General features: G+C 37.5%; 1 protein-coding gene across 1 annotated transcript in view; it reads right to left on the bottom strand.

Moving 5' to 3' along the window:
- Positions 1 to 17,080, bottom strand: part of LOC149841106 (uncharacterized protein At4g37920) — a 36,023-nt gene that overhangs the window by 14,898 nt on the left and 4,045 nt on the right. The window contains exons 3-4 of the mRNA XM_090004667.1: positions 2,454 to 2,622; positions 751 to 995 (exon numbers count right to left, since the gene is read on the bottom strand). Coding sequence (XP_089860793.1) covers positions 751 to 995; positions 2,454 to 2,622 — 414 coding nt within the window. The remainder of the gene's footprint in view (positions 1 to 750; positions 996 to 2,453; positions 2,623 to 17,080) is intronic.

The following is a 17,080-nucleotide window of genomic DNA, read 5'->3' as shown; positions in this document are numbered from 1 at the left end:
TTTATACTGCAACAGTAATAATTAGTCAGCATTGATAAACTAGGAACATATCCATCCTAGCTTAATATCAAATTGTCCATACATGGACTAATGCTATTTCTACAGAAAGGCCAGGCAGTTAATGGTAAGTTGCCCAAAGATTTTCACAATGCACAACTCAAGGGAACATCGATAAAACAGTCAGTTTCCCATCCTATAATTTGCAAGGAGGCATCAGATCTCAAAATATATACATGATTAGACCCACTTCCAGTTTATTTAATCTTGCTTCATTTGTCATCCCAATATTACCCGAAGGGTCCTCATCATAAACACGGTTCCCTTGAAGTTGTTATACACCATAATACAACTAACTATGACCCCCAGTACCAAATTTACCTTATCCTATGAGGGAAACAGAAAACCATTAAGATGGACATATTCAACCAACACAATGAACATAAGCACCTCTCGAGATAAAAGATAATTTTTATATCACTTAGCAGTTAGCACCAGTAAAGAAGATGGAAAGATCAAGAAAATCTGAAGTATATAAATTCAAAAATGCCATAGGTACACAGGAAGCATGAAAACAATTTCAAAAATAAACTGCACAAACATATAAGATGAAAGTAGACAATCTATATTTTTCTGGCAGAATAAAGGCACTGTTATGAACTCCAAATGATGGAGATTCTGTTGACACTGAGTAATTACATCAAAATCCCTGTCCGGAAATTAGGACAAACATGCAGTGAACATTTATCATACCTCATCCTTCATCATAGTTGACTCTTTGGCAGTAGACCATGCTTTAGTAAGCATCAACATTAATGCTGAATCAAGTTGGTTTTTCTCGGCCAAAGTGTCAATCTTCTTGCAAGCAACACCCAAAGATGGTGAATTTAGAATATCTTGTAACTTCAGTTCAGCAGCATTCAGAGTCTCAATAGTTTCAGATGCATTATCATATGCTTGAACTGCAGCTAAACATGAGAGTCGCAGGCTCACGAGTCCTAATAATGTAAACATTATATGCTATGTTTAGTTCAACAAAGCCACAATCCTTAAAAATGAAGATAATTCTGAGAACTCAATATACTGCACTTTGATTCTACTTTTGTTAATTATAAATTTCCATTTCACAAGGACATGTCACATTAATGCCTATGGAGCATTTCTAAATGACAATCCTCAAACACTGCGAGACACCAAGGGAACCATAATTAAGAAAAGAAAAATACTTAGCTTGGTGCTCTAAGTAGATTTCCCTCCATTTGTCAGTAGTGCAGTATTTACAAGCAAAGCATGGAATAAATGTTGTAGAAATGCATATATGCTGCTCACTGCTCTGAGTTCATTGCTCACAAGCTATGCTCTTAAGTTGGTAAAACTGTTGTATTGATGAAAGCTCATTATATTGGTGTTCTCAATGAATATGAAAAACTTATATGGAAATAACACAGCCACAGGAAGGAACCCTTTGAAATGACGTACAAGCACATTAACATGCATGCACACATCATTATATCATATTTGAATTATGACTATGCATGTACACATAAGTATATAATATTTGAATCTCATCCTGCGACTAATTTGCATCCTCAAAATTGTCACGAAGTCTCCAAAAGTGACTAAGAAAAACTCTGCAAAATGTAGTAGAAACTTAAGATGACTGAATAATTCATAAATAAGTAGATCATAGTGGCTTAATACAACATCTTTTGAGCATAGGGCACAGTATTAGAATTGTATTTGAGGATGAACACAAACAATTAAACAGCTTATAAGTACTAAATACTCCAACATACCTTTCCATTAAGCACTCTCTCTCTCACTAGTGCAATTTTAAAGGCTTCTCAAAGTAGTCAATTATTTGAAGAAAAAAACACTCTCTTTCGCTGTATCATTAGAACTGGAACATAACTTTGAACCATGAAGCATTGATCAATATGAAGACACTTGTCATGTAAGACAGCCAAACTTTTATGTGCACTTAGAGTGATGTGTAAGATGCATGAGAATCTAATTTTAATTAGCCCACTCTCCAATTGGGTATCTTCCTTAGCATTTAAAGAAAATAGTAGATTATATATACTAAATACTCCAACCTACCCTTCCAGTAAGCACTCTCTCCCATTAGTACAATTTGGAAGGCTACTGAAAGATAAAATACTCAACTATTTGCAGAAGCCCTTTTTTGCTTTATCATTAAAACTGGAGCAGAATGATGCCATGAAGCATTAATCAATATGAAGATACTTGTCAAGTAAGAAAATGTAAACATTTATGTGCATTTCGAGTAATGTGTAAGATGCACTATAGACCAACTTTGATTAGCCCAATTTCAGTAGGGGATCTTCCTTAGCATTTTCATTCTCACTAATAATTACAGAAATAAAACAAAGCGTATACAAAGTTAGAGAGCTTAAATCAGTTGTAAAATGCAAAATAAATGTTTATAATCATACCATCTTGTTCATCAGGATTTTCGTAATAAGATTCAGCAACTATGTGAAGATGCTCAAAAAATTCTGTTGTGAAATCCTTCCGTCGCTTGGCAACAACTGCACTGATCTCTGATGGCATCTGTCTAATAACACTAAGAAGTTCATTGTGCCTTTGCATGTCATCATCTACCTGAGAACATGTAGAACATGCCATTACAAAATGAAATAAGATGTCTTGAAGGAAAAAGAAGCAGCAATTCATGACAGGTGATCAAATTCCAAACTAGGGATATGACACATCTAAAAAAGGGTAATTTTATGACTAAACACAAAAATCATTCAATAAGTGGAAGCACTTTACAGGAAGATGATGTGCTTATAAAGTAACAAAGTAGGCTTGTTCAATGCAACCTGACTTTAGAATCAATAATGTCATTTATGTAATTCATACAACTACCACTATAAATGAAAATTCCCTCACCCAAAAGTGCTTTTCTGAAATTTTCTAATACTAATAAGAAACTGTCTTTAGATGTGTGTCCAAGTAGGACTCATTTGAAAAGCTAAATGCTTAAACCAAGATATTCAAAAAATGTAACAAGCTTAACTACCTTCTCACAACTCCATGGGACTCCTCTTGAAGGAGCCTATCTGTGGCCTCATTTTTTTCTCTTTTTTTTTTTGAGAATACTTGCTATTTGGCCTTCCCCATGATAGGGTCCACCTATGTCACCCGTCCACTAGAGTGAACAAGGGTGAGTTCGGCCCACAAAGCTTTGAAATCCTTGATCTTGCGCAAGTCTTAGGCTTTAGGATTTAGTGCATTTCATTTCAATTCCATGTATTTTCATTTGCATTTAGTTCAATTTCATTCTCATTTTAGAATAAAGGTGTATTGGGGGTTAAATGGGTTAGGATCTCATGCATGTTAGACCCGGATACACTTACCATATAAACCCATGTTTGGTACCAAAATCATTATGAATGAAGAATCTCTCTCTCTCTCTCTCTCTCTGGAGATCTGAATTTCAGATCTAGGCTGGAGATTGAGCTCTTTGCTCATCTCTAGAGGATCGACCTTACGTGCACGCCCCTAAGGAAGGTCCACATGGCTGAATCTGGTGAGATCTACTCCAATTTTCGGCCAATTCATCTCAGTTGGAAGGTGGCAAAGGTAAATTGGGTTCAGATTGAGGCACCGGAGGATTATTCAAGACCTTTGGTGATCATCTGCATCGAATTTGAGCTAAAATCCCAAACTTGATCTCTACTGAGTGGAATCCGGTCATTACTGGTGACTACAAGGTAGATCCAGCTAAACCGAGCTCTCACACTCCATTTCCTCCACCATTTCACTGTAGATCAACTTCATTTTGCTAGATCTAGCCTAATTGAGTGATGTCCTTGGTAATTCACCCGGATTAGAGCCTAGATCAAGTGAATTCTTCATTCTCTAGCTCATTCGGTCGTTCAGGTTGAGATATGAACTTTGGATTGATTTCCCAACGTAATTTTGGCCATCAGACGACCAATTCTGATGATCCATTGCTTGGAGGACATGCATTGAGGTCTTAAGACATGATCTGGAGCTTTGTTCGACATGATCTGGATTGAGTAGCCCAGAATCACAAGTTTATGGTGACTCCCCAACCGTTTTCTGTATTCTAGTTTTATTCTGTTGTAGCAAAAATTCCAGTCACTTGTCCGAATGATTCCAGCAACTCAGATCGGAGATTGGACTTGCACATCTGGTTGTAGGTGTTAAAATATATGTATATATATATACATATATTATGTTATAAACCATTTTGTAATAAGTAATGCCCTCCAAGAGCATTTTTGTCTTTTCCTTTCATTGTAATAAGTACTGTCCACTAGGGACAGTTTTGTACTTTTCCTTTATTTTTATATTTATGTCTTTTTGTATTTAGGAAGGGGCTCTTTGGTCCTTTGAACCAAAGAGCTGTTGAGAGTCCCAACGGTCATAAATATGACCATTGGGAGCTCCCAACTGCTCTATTTGGGAGCTCCCTTCTCTAATCTATAAATATGGGACATCTTGTCCCTATTTATTAATGTTTTCCTTAAGCATTTTATAAGCAATAAAGGATATATTTTTTATGTTGTTGTGTTGATCTTTTTGACTCTTTGAAGACTTGTATGCACTTTGTGGTTTTGTGTGTGCTTTGTGTATTATCCCATATTGGGTTTGTAATATTGCATGTGCACTTTGCTTTTGTATTTTCGCATACTTCATTACATGGTATCAGAGCTATAGTGATCTTGGACTTGTGGAGAATGGTCATCAAAGAGTTCGTGTGCTGGTGGTGGTGATTCAAGGAGAGGTATTCTTCTATATTTTCTTCTTTATCTCCCTCATCCTTCTCACATTCAAAATGGAGCATGATTCCAAGATAGATCTCTCCTTCAAACTAAATGACGTGGGCTTCAATCATAGAGAATAATCTTAAAAGAAAAAAGCTTTGGAGATACGTCATGAGCACTATTCCTGAACCTCAACTTTTGCTCACTTAAAAAGAAGAACAAGTTAAAATTCTTGAAGGAGATGATCGTTGCAAAGTCGTTAGTGATTATCAATCTAAAGTAGAGGATTGGAAGAGCAACAATGCAAAAATTCTTGCATGGTTTATGAACAATATTAATATAAAAATATGTGACAACATTGCTAAGTTTAGAAAGGCCAATGAAGCATGGTCATTTATGAAAGGTATGTACACACAAAAAGATCTTGCAAGGCAATATTTCTTGCAAGAAATGATAAGAACTACCAAGCAAAAGGACATGAATGTCTGTGACATTTTTAGTGCCCTATCTCCTCTATGAGATGAGTTGGTACTTTTGGAGCCAAAATGGGTTGTCAATTAGATCCTATCCAAAACCATCTCCTTACCTATCCAGGCTCCAACTTAATCCATGGTCTAAAATTAACATAAACCTTAACCCTACCCAGTCCATATCTAAACCAAGATTGAACCCAGACTGCATGTCCCAAGACCTAGTCCCATCAAGGCACATGGGAAAACCACGCGCCTAGTGTTTGATCCCGAAGGTGACAAGGATCGATGGCGACAACAATTTTCAGAAATCTCTCGTCTTGAGGACAAGGCGAGTTTGAGAGGGGTGAATTTTTACGGACCGTCCCAAATCTGACCCCAAGAATCCGTTCTGGATCCATATCTGCCCAAGAAACCAAGTGTGACAGGGACTGGAAGATGTCATTTCCTATTTGGATTTTTATTTTTGGTCTTTTATTTCTTTTAGGACTCTTTGGTAGAATATAAATAAGTGTTATTATTCTTGATTAATTATGAATGGAATTAGTGAATTAATTCATTTTTTGTTTTCCCTGTTCTTGAGTCCTAGTCCTAGAGGGAACACCATTTTCCCCTCCCCTCTTTCACGTTTTCCTCAGCAACAGCTCACTCAAAGGGATCAATATTCTCCCTCTGCCCTGTTGTTATCCCTATCTGACGCAAAGCGCCAGATCGAAAACAAATTTGTTTCTTTCCTGGCTTTTTCCTGCGCCAGAGCCTTCCCGAGGCCAGATTTATAGAAACCGTCTCTCCCTAGGGTCGGGTTCTAACACACTCCATTTGTAACGCCCCAAAATTTTAACTTGTGATTTCGAAAAACATTGATGAAAAACTTTTTAAAGTTTAAGATTTTGACTTTTAAAATCGACAGCGGAATCAATTTAGAAAGGAGCACAAGTTGACAAATTTTGGGCACGCTAGCGCTATACCAATAAAATAACTACTTCAGAGAAGTGAGAAACAAACTCATAGATTATTAATAGAACTTGCAGTTTATTACAAAAATGAGCATTTCTCCCACAATTCAAAAATCTAAAGAAAACTCAAAAACACAAAGCCAAGATGCCAGTAGAAAGAAAGAAATCTCGAGTCAAGTTGCATCGCACCATCGGTCGTCTGTAAGGTCCTATTTGTCATCTGCCCATGAAATGAGTCTGTTTCATAACAAACTGGTAGGTGCACGAATAAACAAACAACAAACAACAACTACGCCTTCATCCCAAAACAATTGGGGTCGGCGATATAAACCAAAAAAGAAAATCATTCTGGGTCTTCCACATGAATCCTTCTCCTCCAATCATTTCTATCCAATGCCATGTCCTCGGTGAGGTTCAAAGCAATCATATCCTTTCCTATCATCTCCATCCATGTCTTCCTAGGCCTACCTCGACCTCTTTTAACTAATATATTTTTTCATTCCTCCATCCTTCTAACTGGAGCATCATTAGGCCTTCGCCGAATATGTCCAAACCACCGTAAACGATTCTCTCTCATCTTATTTACAATGGGTGCAACGCCTACCTTCTTACGTATCTCCTCGTTCTGAATCTTATCTTTTATTGTATTTCCACACATCCATCTAAGCATCTCAACTACACTCATATTTTGAATATGATGTCTCTTGGCAGCCCAACATTCCGTACCATATAGTAAAGCGGGCCTAATAGTCGTCCTATAAAACTTTTCCTTCAACCGCAATGGCATTCTACGATCGCACAACACTCTAGTTGCACTTTTCCATTTCATTTACCCAACCTTTATCCTATAATTTACATCTCCATCAATTTCTCTATACTTTTAAATGATAGATCCCAAATATTTGAAACAATCATCCATCGGTATTTCTTGCTCACTAAGCTTCACTGCACTCCCATCACTACTTCGTTGCTTACTAAACCGACATTCCATATATTCTGTTTTACTCTTACTCAACTTAAAACCTCTTGCTTCCAATGTCTGTCTTCATAATTCTAACTTAACATTAACCCCAGCTCTAGACTCATCAATCAAAACAATATCATCAGCAAACATACACTACGACACATTTTCTTGAATTGATCTCATAAGCTCATCCATCACTATAGCAAATAGGAAAGGACTTAAAGCAGATCCTTGATGTAACTCAACCGTTATAGGAAAATTGGTTGTCACCCCTCCACAAGTGCGGACATTGGTTACTACTCTTTCATACATATCTTTAATTATACTAATGTACTTGAGAGAAACACCTTTCTTCATCATTGTCCACTCATGAGCCATACTATAAAACTTTGGGAGAGGGTGATTGAGTCTAGGTTGAAGAAGGTTGTCATGATATTGGAGAATCAATTTGGTTTTATGCTTGGAAGATCAACTATGGAAGCTATACATCTTCTTAGACAACTTATTGAGAGAAATAGAGAGAGGAACAAAGATTTGGATATGGTTTTTATTGATTTGGAGAAGGCATACGATAGACAATGAAGAATAAATAAGGTAGGACATTCATAAGATAAATAATTTATTTAATTAAAACCAGTAATTAAAATGCGTAATTGAAATACGAGAAAGCAAATCTATTTTAGCATGAGCAATATATACAAAGAACTACCGTACTGAAAGAGCTATTCATCACAAGATATAAGCAACATCGTAAGCATTATAAATCTCATTAATCTACAACTATTGTGAACATGATATTCTTTAAGTTCTGATATTAACTGGCATGTGGGTATGCACAGACGCAAAACGTAGAAACAACCGAAACCGATCCGAGAATTTATTATGTCAAGTATTTTTCATTAACCCGGATGACTGACTGAGTCCACTCCTGAGAAGACGATCAGTGACCAAGAGAGTAAATCCCCAAAGGCATTTGTGGCTCATGGATGCATCTGACTTCTGCAGAAGTACCTGGGAGCTACTACCTAGGATAATTTATGGTAGTCCCATTTCCCCTAGCTCCGATGACTGAGAAAACCAAGTCTTTTGCCTGTGGGGTGGTTGTTAACAACCTGCCCATCGGAATTTTTGTACCATCCATCATCTCCCTTGATGAACCGTGAGAGTCGAATGGGCACGACGAGGTTTTTTTAACCATCGCCCAATTCTACATGCTTTGGTCTGCTAGACTCACTCGAGCATCTTGCTTGTGAAGGCGAGTTATCACCATTTATGTGATCTCAACATTTTTCTACATGCACACATCGAGATTGCCACAACCTCATCATCCAAACATCGTAACACCAATGTGACGTACTTATCTAAAAGTACAGTCGTAGTTGTCTAAAGGTACGACTATGATGAGAGAGTAACATTTAATATGTTGAAATTCATTTGGTTCAAGCTTGACATGCATTGCTCTTTGAACGTTTGACCTAAGGAGGCGAACATCATTATCTTTATTTATCTATACGAAGCTCTTATTGCACAATTCAAGGTGCTCAACGACCTCTCATACTACTCATCGTAGTGTGCATACCGTATCTGTCTAAAGGTCCAGCTATGATGGTAGATCATGGGTTTCTCGAAGGATAACCCTACATTGTGTTCTGTAGGATATAGTATAAGTAATTTCAGTTCGCAAGCTTAGTTTCTACGAAACAAGAACACAAGTCTTAGGCTCGTCGTGGATCCGAGTATCTCTCCCGAGTAACCGACTTTGGATGCAGCAACTTACAGAGAGAACACTAGCTTTAAAAGTAGGCTTTCGTGCTCAAGAAGTTGAGCCTTGCACAAAGAAGGCCCTCTTCTCAACACTACAGTGATTGTACTCAATGTCGCACCCCATTTTAAAAGGTGCGAAATGTTGTACACGCACCTGCACACCCTGCGAAGTTTGCCTGAGGACGGCAAAAGAACAAACATGCACTAGCACAAGTAAACTACGGTGCGACGTCAACAGAAAGCAAGTACAGGAAATTACTATGGAGCAAGCCTATGCATATCGAACATGTAAACTTCAGAGAAATAAAGACAAGCATTCACAAGTTATATTTATCTACATGTAAGCATGCATGAAATATCAATTATTCTATCTCAGAATCCTAATAATTATTTAATTCATCAAAAGTCCTCGTGCAACTTTCCCCTACCTCGGGAGGTTGCGTCGCTGCCAGTGCCTACGAGTGTAGGTGATGTAGGACTCGGGTCGCAGGGCACAAGCAAGATCCGTCGTGCGAACTGTAAAGCATGGACACTTAGTATGCTATAGCCAAAGTAAAGAACAGAAAGGGGCAGTGGTACAGCCATTGTCCGCCCATCAACAAATAGTGAAGGGGCAGGGACACAGTCCTCGCCCGCCTGCATGATCGAAAGCGGTAAAAAGGGGGGCAGGGGCGCAACCCTTGCCTAAAAAGGCAGTCGGCAGGAGCAAAGCCCCTGCCGAAAAAAAAGACGGTCGACAGGGGCCTCGCCCCTGCCGGAGAAACGACAGTTGGCAGGGGCAAAGCCCCAGCCGGGCAAGACCGACTGCAAGGGCCTTACCCCTGCTGGAAAAAACAATTGACAAGGGCAAATCCCCCGCCGACAAAACAGTTGATAGGGGAAAAGCCCATGCCTGCAAAAAAATTCAGGTGACAGAGGCGAAGTCCCTGTCAACCGAACGGAGGCAGAGACTCGCCCTGCCGGCCAAAATCAAGGGGCACGGGCACGAGCCCCTGCCAATCCTCCAAAACAGGCGACAGAGAGGGAGGGAAGGCACGACACGGGGTCGCCCGCCTCCTGCCGGCCTTCCAGCAAACAGAGGGAGAAGGGGAAGGCACGACAGAGGCTGTTGGCCTCCTGTCGACCTTCCGACAACCTCAAAGAGAGGGGGAAGGCACGGCAGGGGGTTGTCGGCCTTCTGGCGAACGCAGAAAGAGAGGGAGAAGGCGCGGCAGGGGCTGCCAGCCCCTTGTCGGCCTTCCGTCGCACACAGAGAGAGAGGAGGAGGGCACGACAGGGAGCCGCCAGCCTCCTGCCGGCCCTTCGGCAACCAGAAGAAGAAGACAGAGAGAGGGTGCGTACCTGAGAGAGGGTTAGCGTCGCACGTAGGGAGCGAGAGAGAGAGAGGGAGAGAAGGAAGAGGGAGGCACAGGTGATGGGAGCCCTCCCTCCCCTGAGCGTGCCTTTAAAGGGGGATCGAGGAGCCGAATAGGGAAACCCCAAAGGGGTTTCCTGTTTTTGAAAGGGGGAGTGTAGCTGCGGGGGGGAAGAGGGTTTAAACGAACCCTTGCCCCTCGTAGTTTTTAACCCTAGAGGGTTAGCGGGTCCAGGTCGAATTGTATCATAAAATATAAGTCTATCATCTCATCTCAAATTTGGATTAAAACCCTCCCACCCACCCCCCGCCCCCTTTTGGATTTTTTTTTATTTATTAAAACTATGGGTTTTTACATCATCTCATCTCAAATGTTGATAAACATCATAAAATATATATTACACTCAACATATGTAATATACTATCATAAAGTAGAGTTATCTCATCAAACCTTTCAATCAGTTAACAAGTGTCTTGATATCTACCTAAGTCTTTTTCTTCTTTTTCCTCTTTCAAGTTGATTAGGTTAAGGTTAGTTATCATCTTTTCAGTGAGAACATGAATACCATCCCAAAATTAATAGAAGATAGAGGTCAAAGAGCTTTTCTCCAAGAATGTTAATCAAATGTTGGAGCCTTCACCAGAAAATAACATAAAAAAACAATTTGCTCTACTAATGAATGGTGAAACGAGGCTGTGTCAAGGTTGTAAGTATTGTATCGTTACCCGTATCAGTCGGTCCCAAATTAAGACTATATCGTATTGTATCATAAAATATCATAAATTTTTAATAAAAAAATTCTACAAAATCCAAAAAAAAACAAGAAAAATCAGAAAAAACAACAAAAATTCTAAAAAAATCATCACATGAAACAATGAAAAATTGCACAAAATACAACCATAAAATCACATATAAAGCATTTATGTCTCTATGAGCTGCATAAGACAACATCAAACATCAACTATCTTACAAGAACAATGCAAAATATTAAATATCTTACAATTAAGAACATGTGACTGTTAAAGTACACACACACACATATATATAGAGAGAGAGAGAGAAATGGGTACATGTTAAACGAAATACGCTAAATGGGATTTTCTGCTCTTCTGGTGTTTTTCTCACAGTTCTGACCCCATAAATGTGTTGGGCATGGTCGATTTACGAGAAATCCACACCTGGATCATGTGTTTTCGATGAAAAAAATGATATTTGGAGCCTTAAAAATTTATAAAGATTTTGGACCATTGATTTTTCGAATGTTATAAAAATCTACCCATGTGTCGGAATCAAACACTTCAAGAGCTAATCCCTATAAAATCAAGTACATAGATCACATGTGTACAACCATAATTTAAAAATAAAATGAAAAAAATCTGAAAAATCTCATTTAGCATATTTCATTTTAGCACGTACCCATTACTCCATAATATTATATATATATATATATAATAAGTAAAACCCATTACGGGTATTTTAGTCATTTCCTCTTATGTAATTAGTTTTGTTCATTAGAAGCACTTTAGATTTTTATTATTTTTGTAATTTATTTTTTATCAAGGGCATTATAATGCTCTTGAAATAGAGTTGTTGAGAGTGCTCCCAACCGTTGTTGGGAGCACTTCACAATGGCACTTTTTTGCTTCTATTTGTGTATAAATTAGGAGGTGTAACCCCTCCATAATGTTAAGCTTGTTCTCAAGCATTCTTTTATTAAGATCCTATATTTTTTATGTTTGTGTTTAGCCCATAAGTGGCTTATGTGATTGTAATCTTGTGTTGACCCATAAGAGGTCCTTGTGTCATTTGCTATTGTGGTCTTGTATGCCTATAAGAGGCACTCTCTTGTATTATTTTGCCCATTTCATTACATGGTATTAGAGCATTGATGCTCTTGAGTTGTAACGTATACATGAAGATCAAGAGGAGGATCATGAGATTGGTGGAGCATTAGTTCGTTGGTTTGTTGCCTCGAGAAGCATGTTATCAAACTTCTTCAACATATTTCTTGCAATCTTCTTCTCTTCTTTTCTCTCTATCTATTCTCTTCCCCTACTCTTTCTTTTCTTGGAACAATGTCCGAAAAAATAGTTACGGTTGTTTCTGTCAAATTTGATGACTATAACATATGGGCCACCACTATGAAAAGAATTTTGGTGGGCAAAGATTTGTCGGACTACGTTGATGGCTCCAAATCAGAACCTCAACTTATTTTCACAAAATCTATTTGTGGAGAAGATGGTGTTACAAAAGAGGAACCTATTAAAGACAAAGAGAGAGAAAAGGCTCCCTTAGATTACAAAAAGGCCATTAAGGCATGGAATATGGGACATGCCAAGGTTTTATCCCTATTTATGGGGAGTATGTGTGAAGAACCTTACGAGAATATATTGAAATTTGAGAAGGCCGATGAAGCGTGGGTTTATATCAAACAAACATATACCCAACATGATAGTGTACATAAATGGGAATTACAAGATAAGATTTACAATAGCAAGCAAGGTGATAGAAGTGTTAGAGAGTACTATGGTACTCTCAAAAGTCTTTGGGACCAAATGGCTAAAATGGAGCCGATTTGGGATTCCCTTGATTATGCTCATTGTAAGAAAAAACAAATCCTTGGTGAGCAATTTTTTCAATTCATGAGAGGGCTTATGTCCGAATTTGAACATGTTTGTGTTTCTGTCATCCACCAGAACAAAAAACAAGAGGAGCGCCCACCTTTACATGAGATTTTAGCCCAAGTTTGTATGGAAGAAACAAGGCTAAAATCCATGACCGAATCTAGGGAGACCAAAGACAATATATTGGTGGCTTCTAAACCCGGTGCCAATAGTCATTCCTATAAGCCTCCTCACTTCTATAAGGATAATCTTGGAAGTCAAGGAGAAATGAAAAGAGATATGATACAAAAGGAAAAATTATTTGTCATAACTGTTGAAAACCACGGCACATCAAACTTTTTGTCCTAAACTCAAAAAGGATGAGAAAAGAGTAGCTACCCTAGAAGCTCCTTAAGAAAACAAGGAAGCCTCTAACTTCGGTGACCAAGGCATGTCCTTGTCTACAATCGCTCCTCAAAGACTCATCCTCCTTAACTGGTGTCGCGGTTTCTTCTTCCTCACCTCCCAATAAGATTTTTTCACTCCTAGATTTCGATGCCTCGTTTCATATGACCCTTTATACTATGCTCTCCGATTGTGTTTTTAATTCAAGTAGATCTAATGTTTTTACCGCGGATGGATTCTCTCTTGAAATTAAAGGAAATGATTTTTTTTTAATTCTTCAATTTTTTTATTCTAAAAAACAGAATTGTTGCAAAACTTAACTTAAATCTTCTTTCAGTTTCCCAAATAGTAGACCATGGTTTTAAGGTCTCCTTCACATCTGACCACTGTTTTATACAGGATCTTCGGTCTGGCAAGCAGATTGGGGAAGGACATAGAGAAGGAGATCTCTACTACATGGATCGGTTGATCATTCGCACATATTATTTTTGCTTCAATGTACAAAAATTGGATATTTTTCTATGGCATCAAAGACTAGGTCATCCTAGCATTTCTAAATTGTCCAATATATCTCATTTGAGAAAATTTTGTAATGAAAAAATCCAATGTATTGATTGTATTCTTGGCAAAATGAAAATCATTTCCTATGAAGAAAGAACTTTTGTTGCCTCCTAACTGCTTGAATGAATACACTCGGATGTTTGGGGTCCTGCACCTATTGCCTCTAAAGGAGGATTTACTTATTATGTGATATTTGTGGATGATTATTCATGTTTTACTTGGATATTCTTTCTTAGGCACAAATATAAAGTTTAAACATTTCACAACCTTGTCAAGAATCTTCATAAAACCAACATTTGTATATTTCGGTCTGATTCAGGAGGAGAGTATATGTCAAAAGATTTTAAAAATTATTTGGAGAATCACGGCATTTTACATCAAAGATCTTGTGCGAACACGCCGCAACAAAATGTTTTGGCCGAAAGAAAACATAAGCATATAATGGAAACCACTAGAACCCCACTTATATCTAAAAATGTTCCAAAACAGTTTTGGGCTGAAGTTGCGCTCACTTCAGTTTACCTCATAAACAAACTTCCTTTAACCAAACTTCAAAATATTTCTCCCTATGAGAAACTTTATAAAACTACCCCTAACTATTTTATACTAAGGACTTTTGGATGTAAATGTTTTGTCTTTACAAATAAAAATGGTAAACTTTCATTAAGAGTCAATCCTTGTGTTTTTCTTTGTTATAGAAAAACCCAAAATGCACTTAGATGTTATGACTTCAATAATGATAAACTCTATATATCAAGAAATATTACCTTTATAGAGCAAGAAAATTTCTTTAGTTTAGATGTGCCTATTAAAGAAAATAATTATTACTCTTTTCTTGAATTACTTCCTAAAAGTAATAGTGATATATTAAACAACAATGATGTTGTTAATGATAAACCTCAATCCAACATCCAGTATGGTGAGTCTATTGACATTAGTGGTGAACCAACAATTATCCAATATGAAAGAAGAACCGGTGACAGACATCCAAATGCCTTAGAATAATATTCTAGCATAAAACCAAGCACTCTTAGGAAATCAACTAGAATACATACGCCTTCAAATAGATTTGTATCCTATAAAAACTTTGCCTCTCAATATAGAGCTTGTCTAGCCAAAATATTTTCTTATTCTAGAATCTAAACCCTCCTCAAACAATCAGGCCAAAATTTGTCTTTAATGGATGTGTGCTATGAATGATGAAATACAATCCTTAGAAAAATCAAAGACCTGTGATATAAGGAGTCTTCCTCATGGAAAGAAGACAATGGGTTGTAGATGGGTGTTTAAAATTAAAACTAAAAGTGATGGAACTTTAAAAAGACATAAGGCTAGATTAGTGGCTAAGTGTTACTCTCAGGAATATGGAATAGATTATGATGAAACTTTTTCCCTAGTAGCTAAGATGACTTCCTTTAAAACTCTTATAGACGTAGCTGCCATTAGATGTTGGCTCATTTATCAAATAGATGTCAAGAATATCTTCCTCAATAGTGAATTGAAGGAAGAAGTTTATATGGACCAACCACCTAGATGTGAGATTTTTATTGGAAATGTGCTTCACTTAAGGAAAACCCTTTACGGTTTGAAAGAAGCACCTAAAGCCTAGTATGATCATTTTAGTTTTGTTATGGTTAAACTTGGTTTTACTTTCAGTTAGACTGACACTGCTATGTTTATTAAGAGATCCAATGCAGGTATTGTTATCCTCCTTCTCTATGTTGACGACAGATCATCACTGGAGGAGACAAACAGAGAGTTAGTTTTATTAAGAATATTTTAAAACAAAGCTTTAAAATGATTGATTTAGGCTTTCTTAGATATTTTTTAGGGATTGAGGTTGCAAATTCCGCTCATGGCTATTTTCTAATTCAATCCAAGTTTGCTTTTGACATCATAGACAGGCCTGACATTATAGATGAGAAAGGGGTAAACACTCCTGAAGTGATAAACGCAAAAATGAAGATAAATGATAGCATACCACTGAATGATCCTACTCTTTACCACCAAATGATTGGGGCCCTCATATACCTAACCATTACCGGACCTGATAACTCACATGCAGTTCATACTGCCTATCAATTCCAGCACTCCCCTACACTGTGCACATGAGTGTCGTTATGTGTATCATTAGATATTTACAAAATTCTATTTCTAAAGGGATTGTTTTGTCTTCCCCCTCCGCACTCGAATTAATTGCTTATACTGACTCTAACTGGTGAGGAGATCCTAATGATAGAGGCTCAACTACAGGTTTTTGTGTGTTTGTAGGTGACTCATTCGTGTCTTGAAAATGCAAGCAACAAAAGGTGTTGTTGTCATCTACCGAAGCTGAGTATCGTGTCACGGCCACCACAACATCTGAAAATGTATGGTTGAGAAGATTATTGAAAGACATAGGGGTGCATATGCACTCACCCTCAAGGTTATGTTGTGACAATAAAAGCGCCATCTACATAGCCGGCAATTACACGTTTCATGAGCGCACCAAATATATTGAAATGGATTGCCACTATATTCGTGAAGAGTATATGAAGAAGACCATCATCCTGCCTTATGTAACATCGGAATTTTAGTTAGCCGACTTCTTTACGAAAGCTTTTCCTTATCCCTGGTTTCATTTTTTACTTGACAAACTTTTGGGGATTACACCGTAAGTTTGAGGGGGAGTGTTAAAGTATATATATATATAATAATAATAAGTAAAACCCATTAAGGGTATTTTAGTCATTTTTCTTTCATAATTAGTTGTGTTCACTAGGAGCACTTTAGGTTTTTATTATTTTTGTAATTTATTCTTTTTATCAAGGGCATTATACCCAACAGATATGTTTTTCAGCATGTATAGGGTTCAACATAGGTCATTCAAGCATCGAACCTTGTTTTTATGGGTTGCATACAGAAGATCTAAGTTAGAGTAATTTTAAAACCAAAATTTCCTTTGTGAAAAGCATTTTCATTTGTAAAAGAAATCAAACTCATTTTCCTTTGAAAAACAATTAGATTTGGGTTTTATATTTATGTTAGGTGATGGATTTTTGTTATATACATTATGTTTAATGCCTGTAGGAATTGTTTTGATGTTGTTCTTGATGTGCACATATACTTTTATTTCGTTGGATGAATTTCTTAAAGTTATCTTGAATTTCTTGGAAAACTAGGATTTGTGTTATATTATTTTAGTCCGATCAGTCAAAGAGGAGCTCATAGGATTGAATGGTTGTGTGACAGGGTCCGTGGGACAC

Source organism: Nuphar pumila, chromosome 4, assembly GCF_984573655.1.
Source record: "Nuphar pumila chromosome 4, dmNupPumi1.hap1.1, whole genome shotgun sequence".
Taxonomy (NCBI): domain Eukaryota; kingdom Viridiplantae; phylum Streptophyta; class Magnoliopsida; order Nymphaeales; family Nymphaeaceae; genus Nuphar; species Nuphar pumila.
This window is presented reverse-complemented; position numbering and strand designations above follow the sequence as displayed.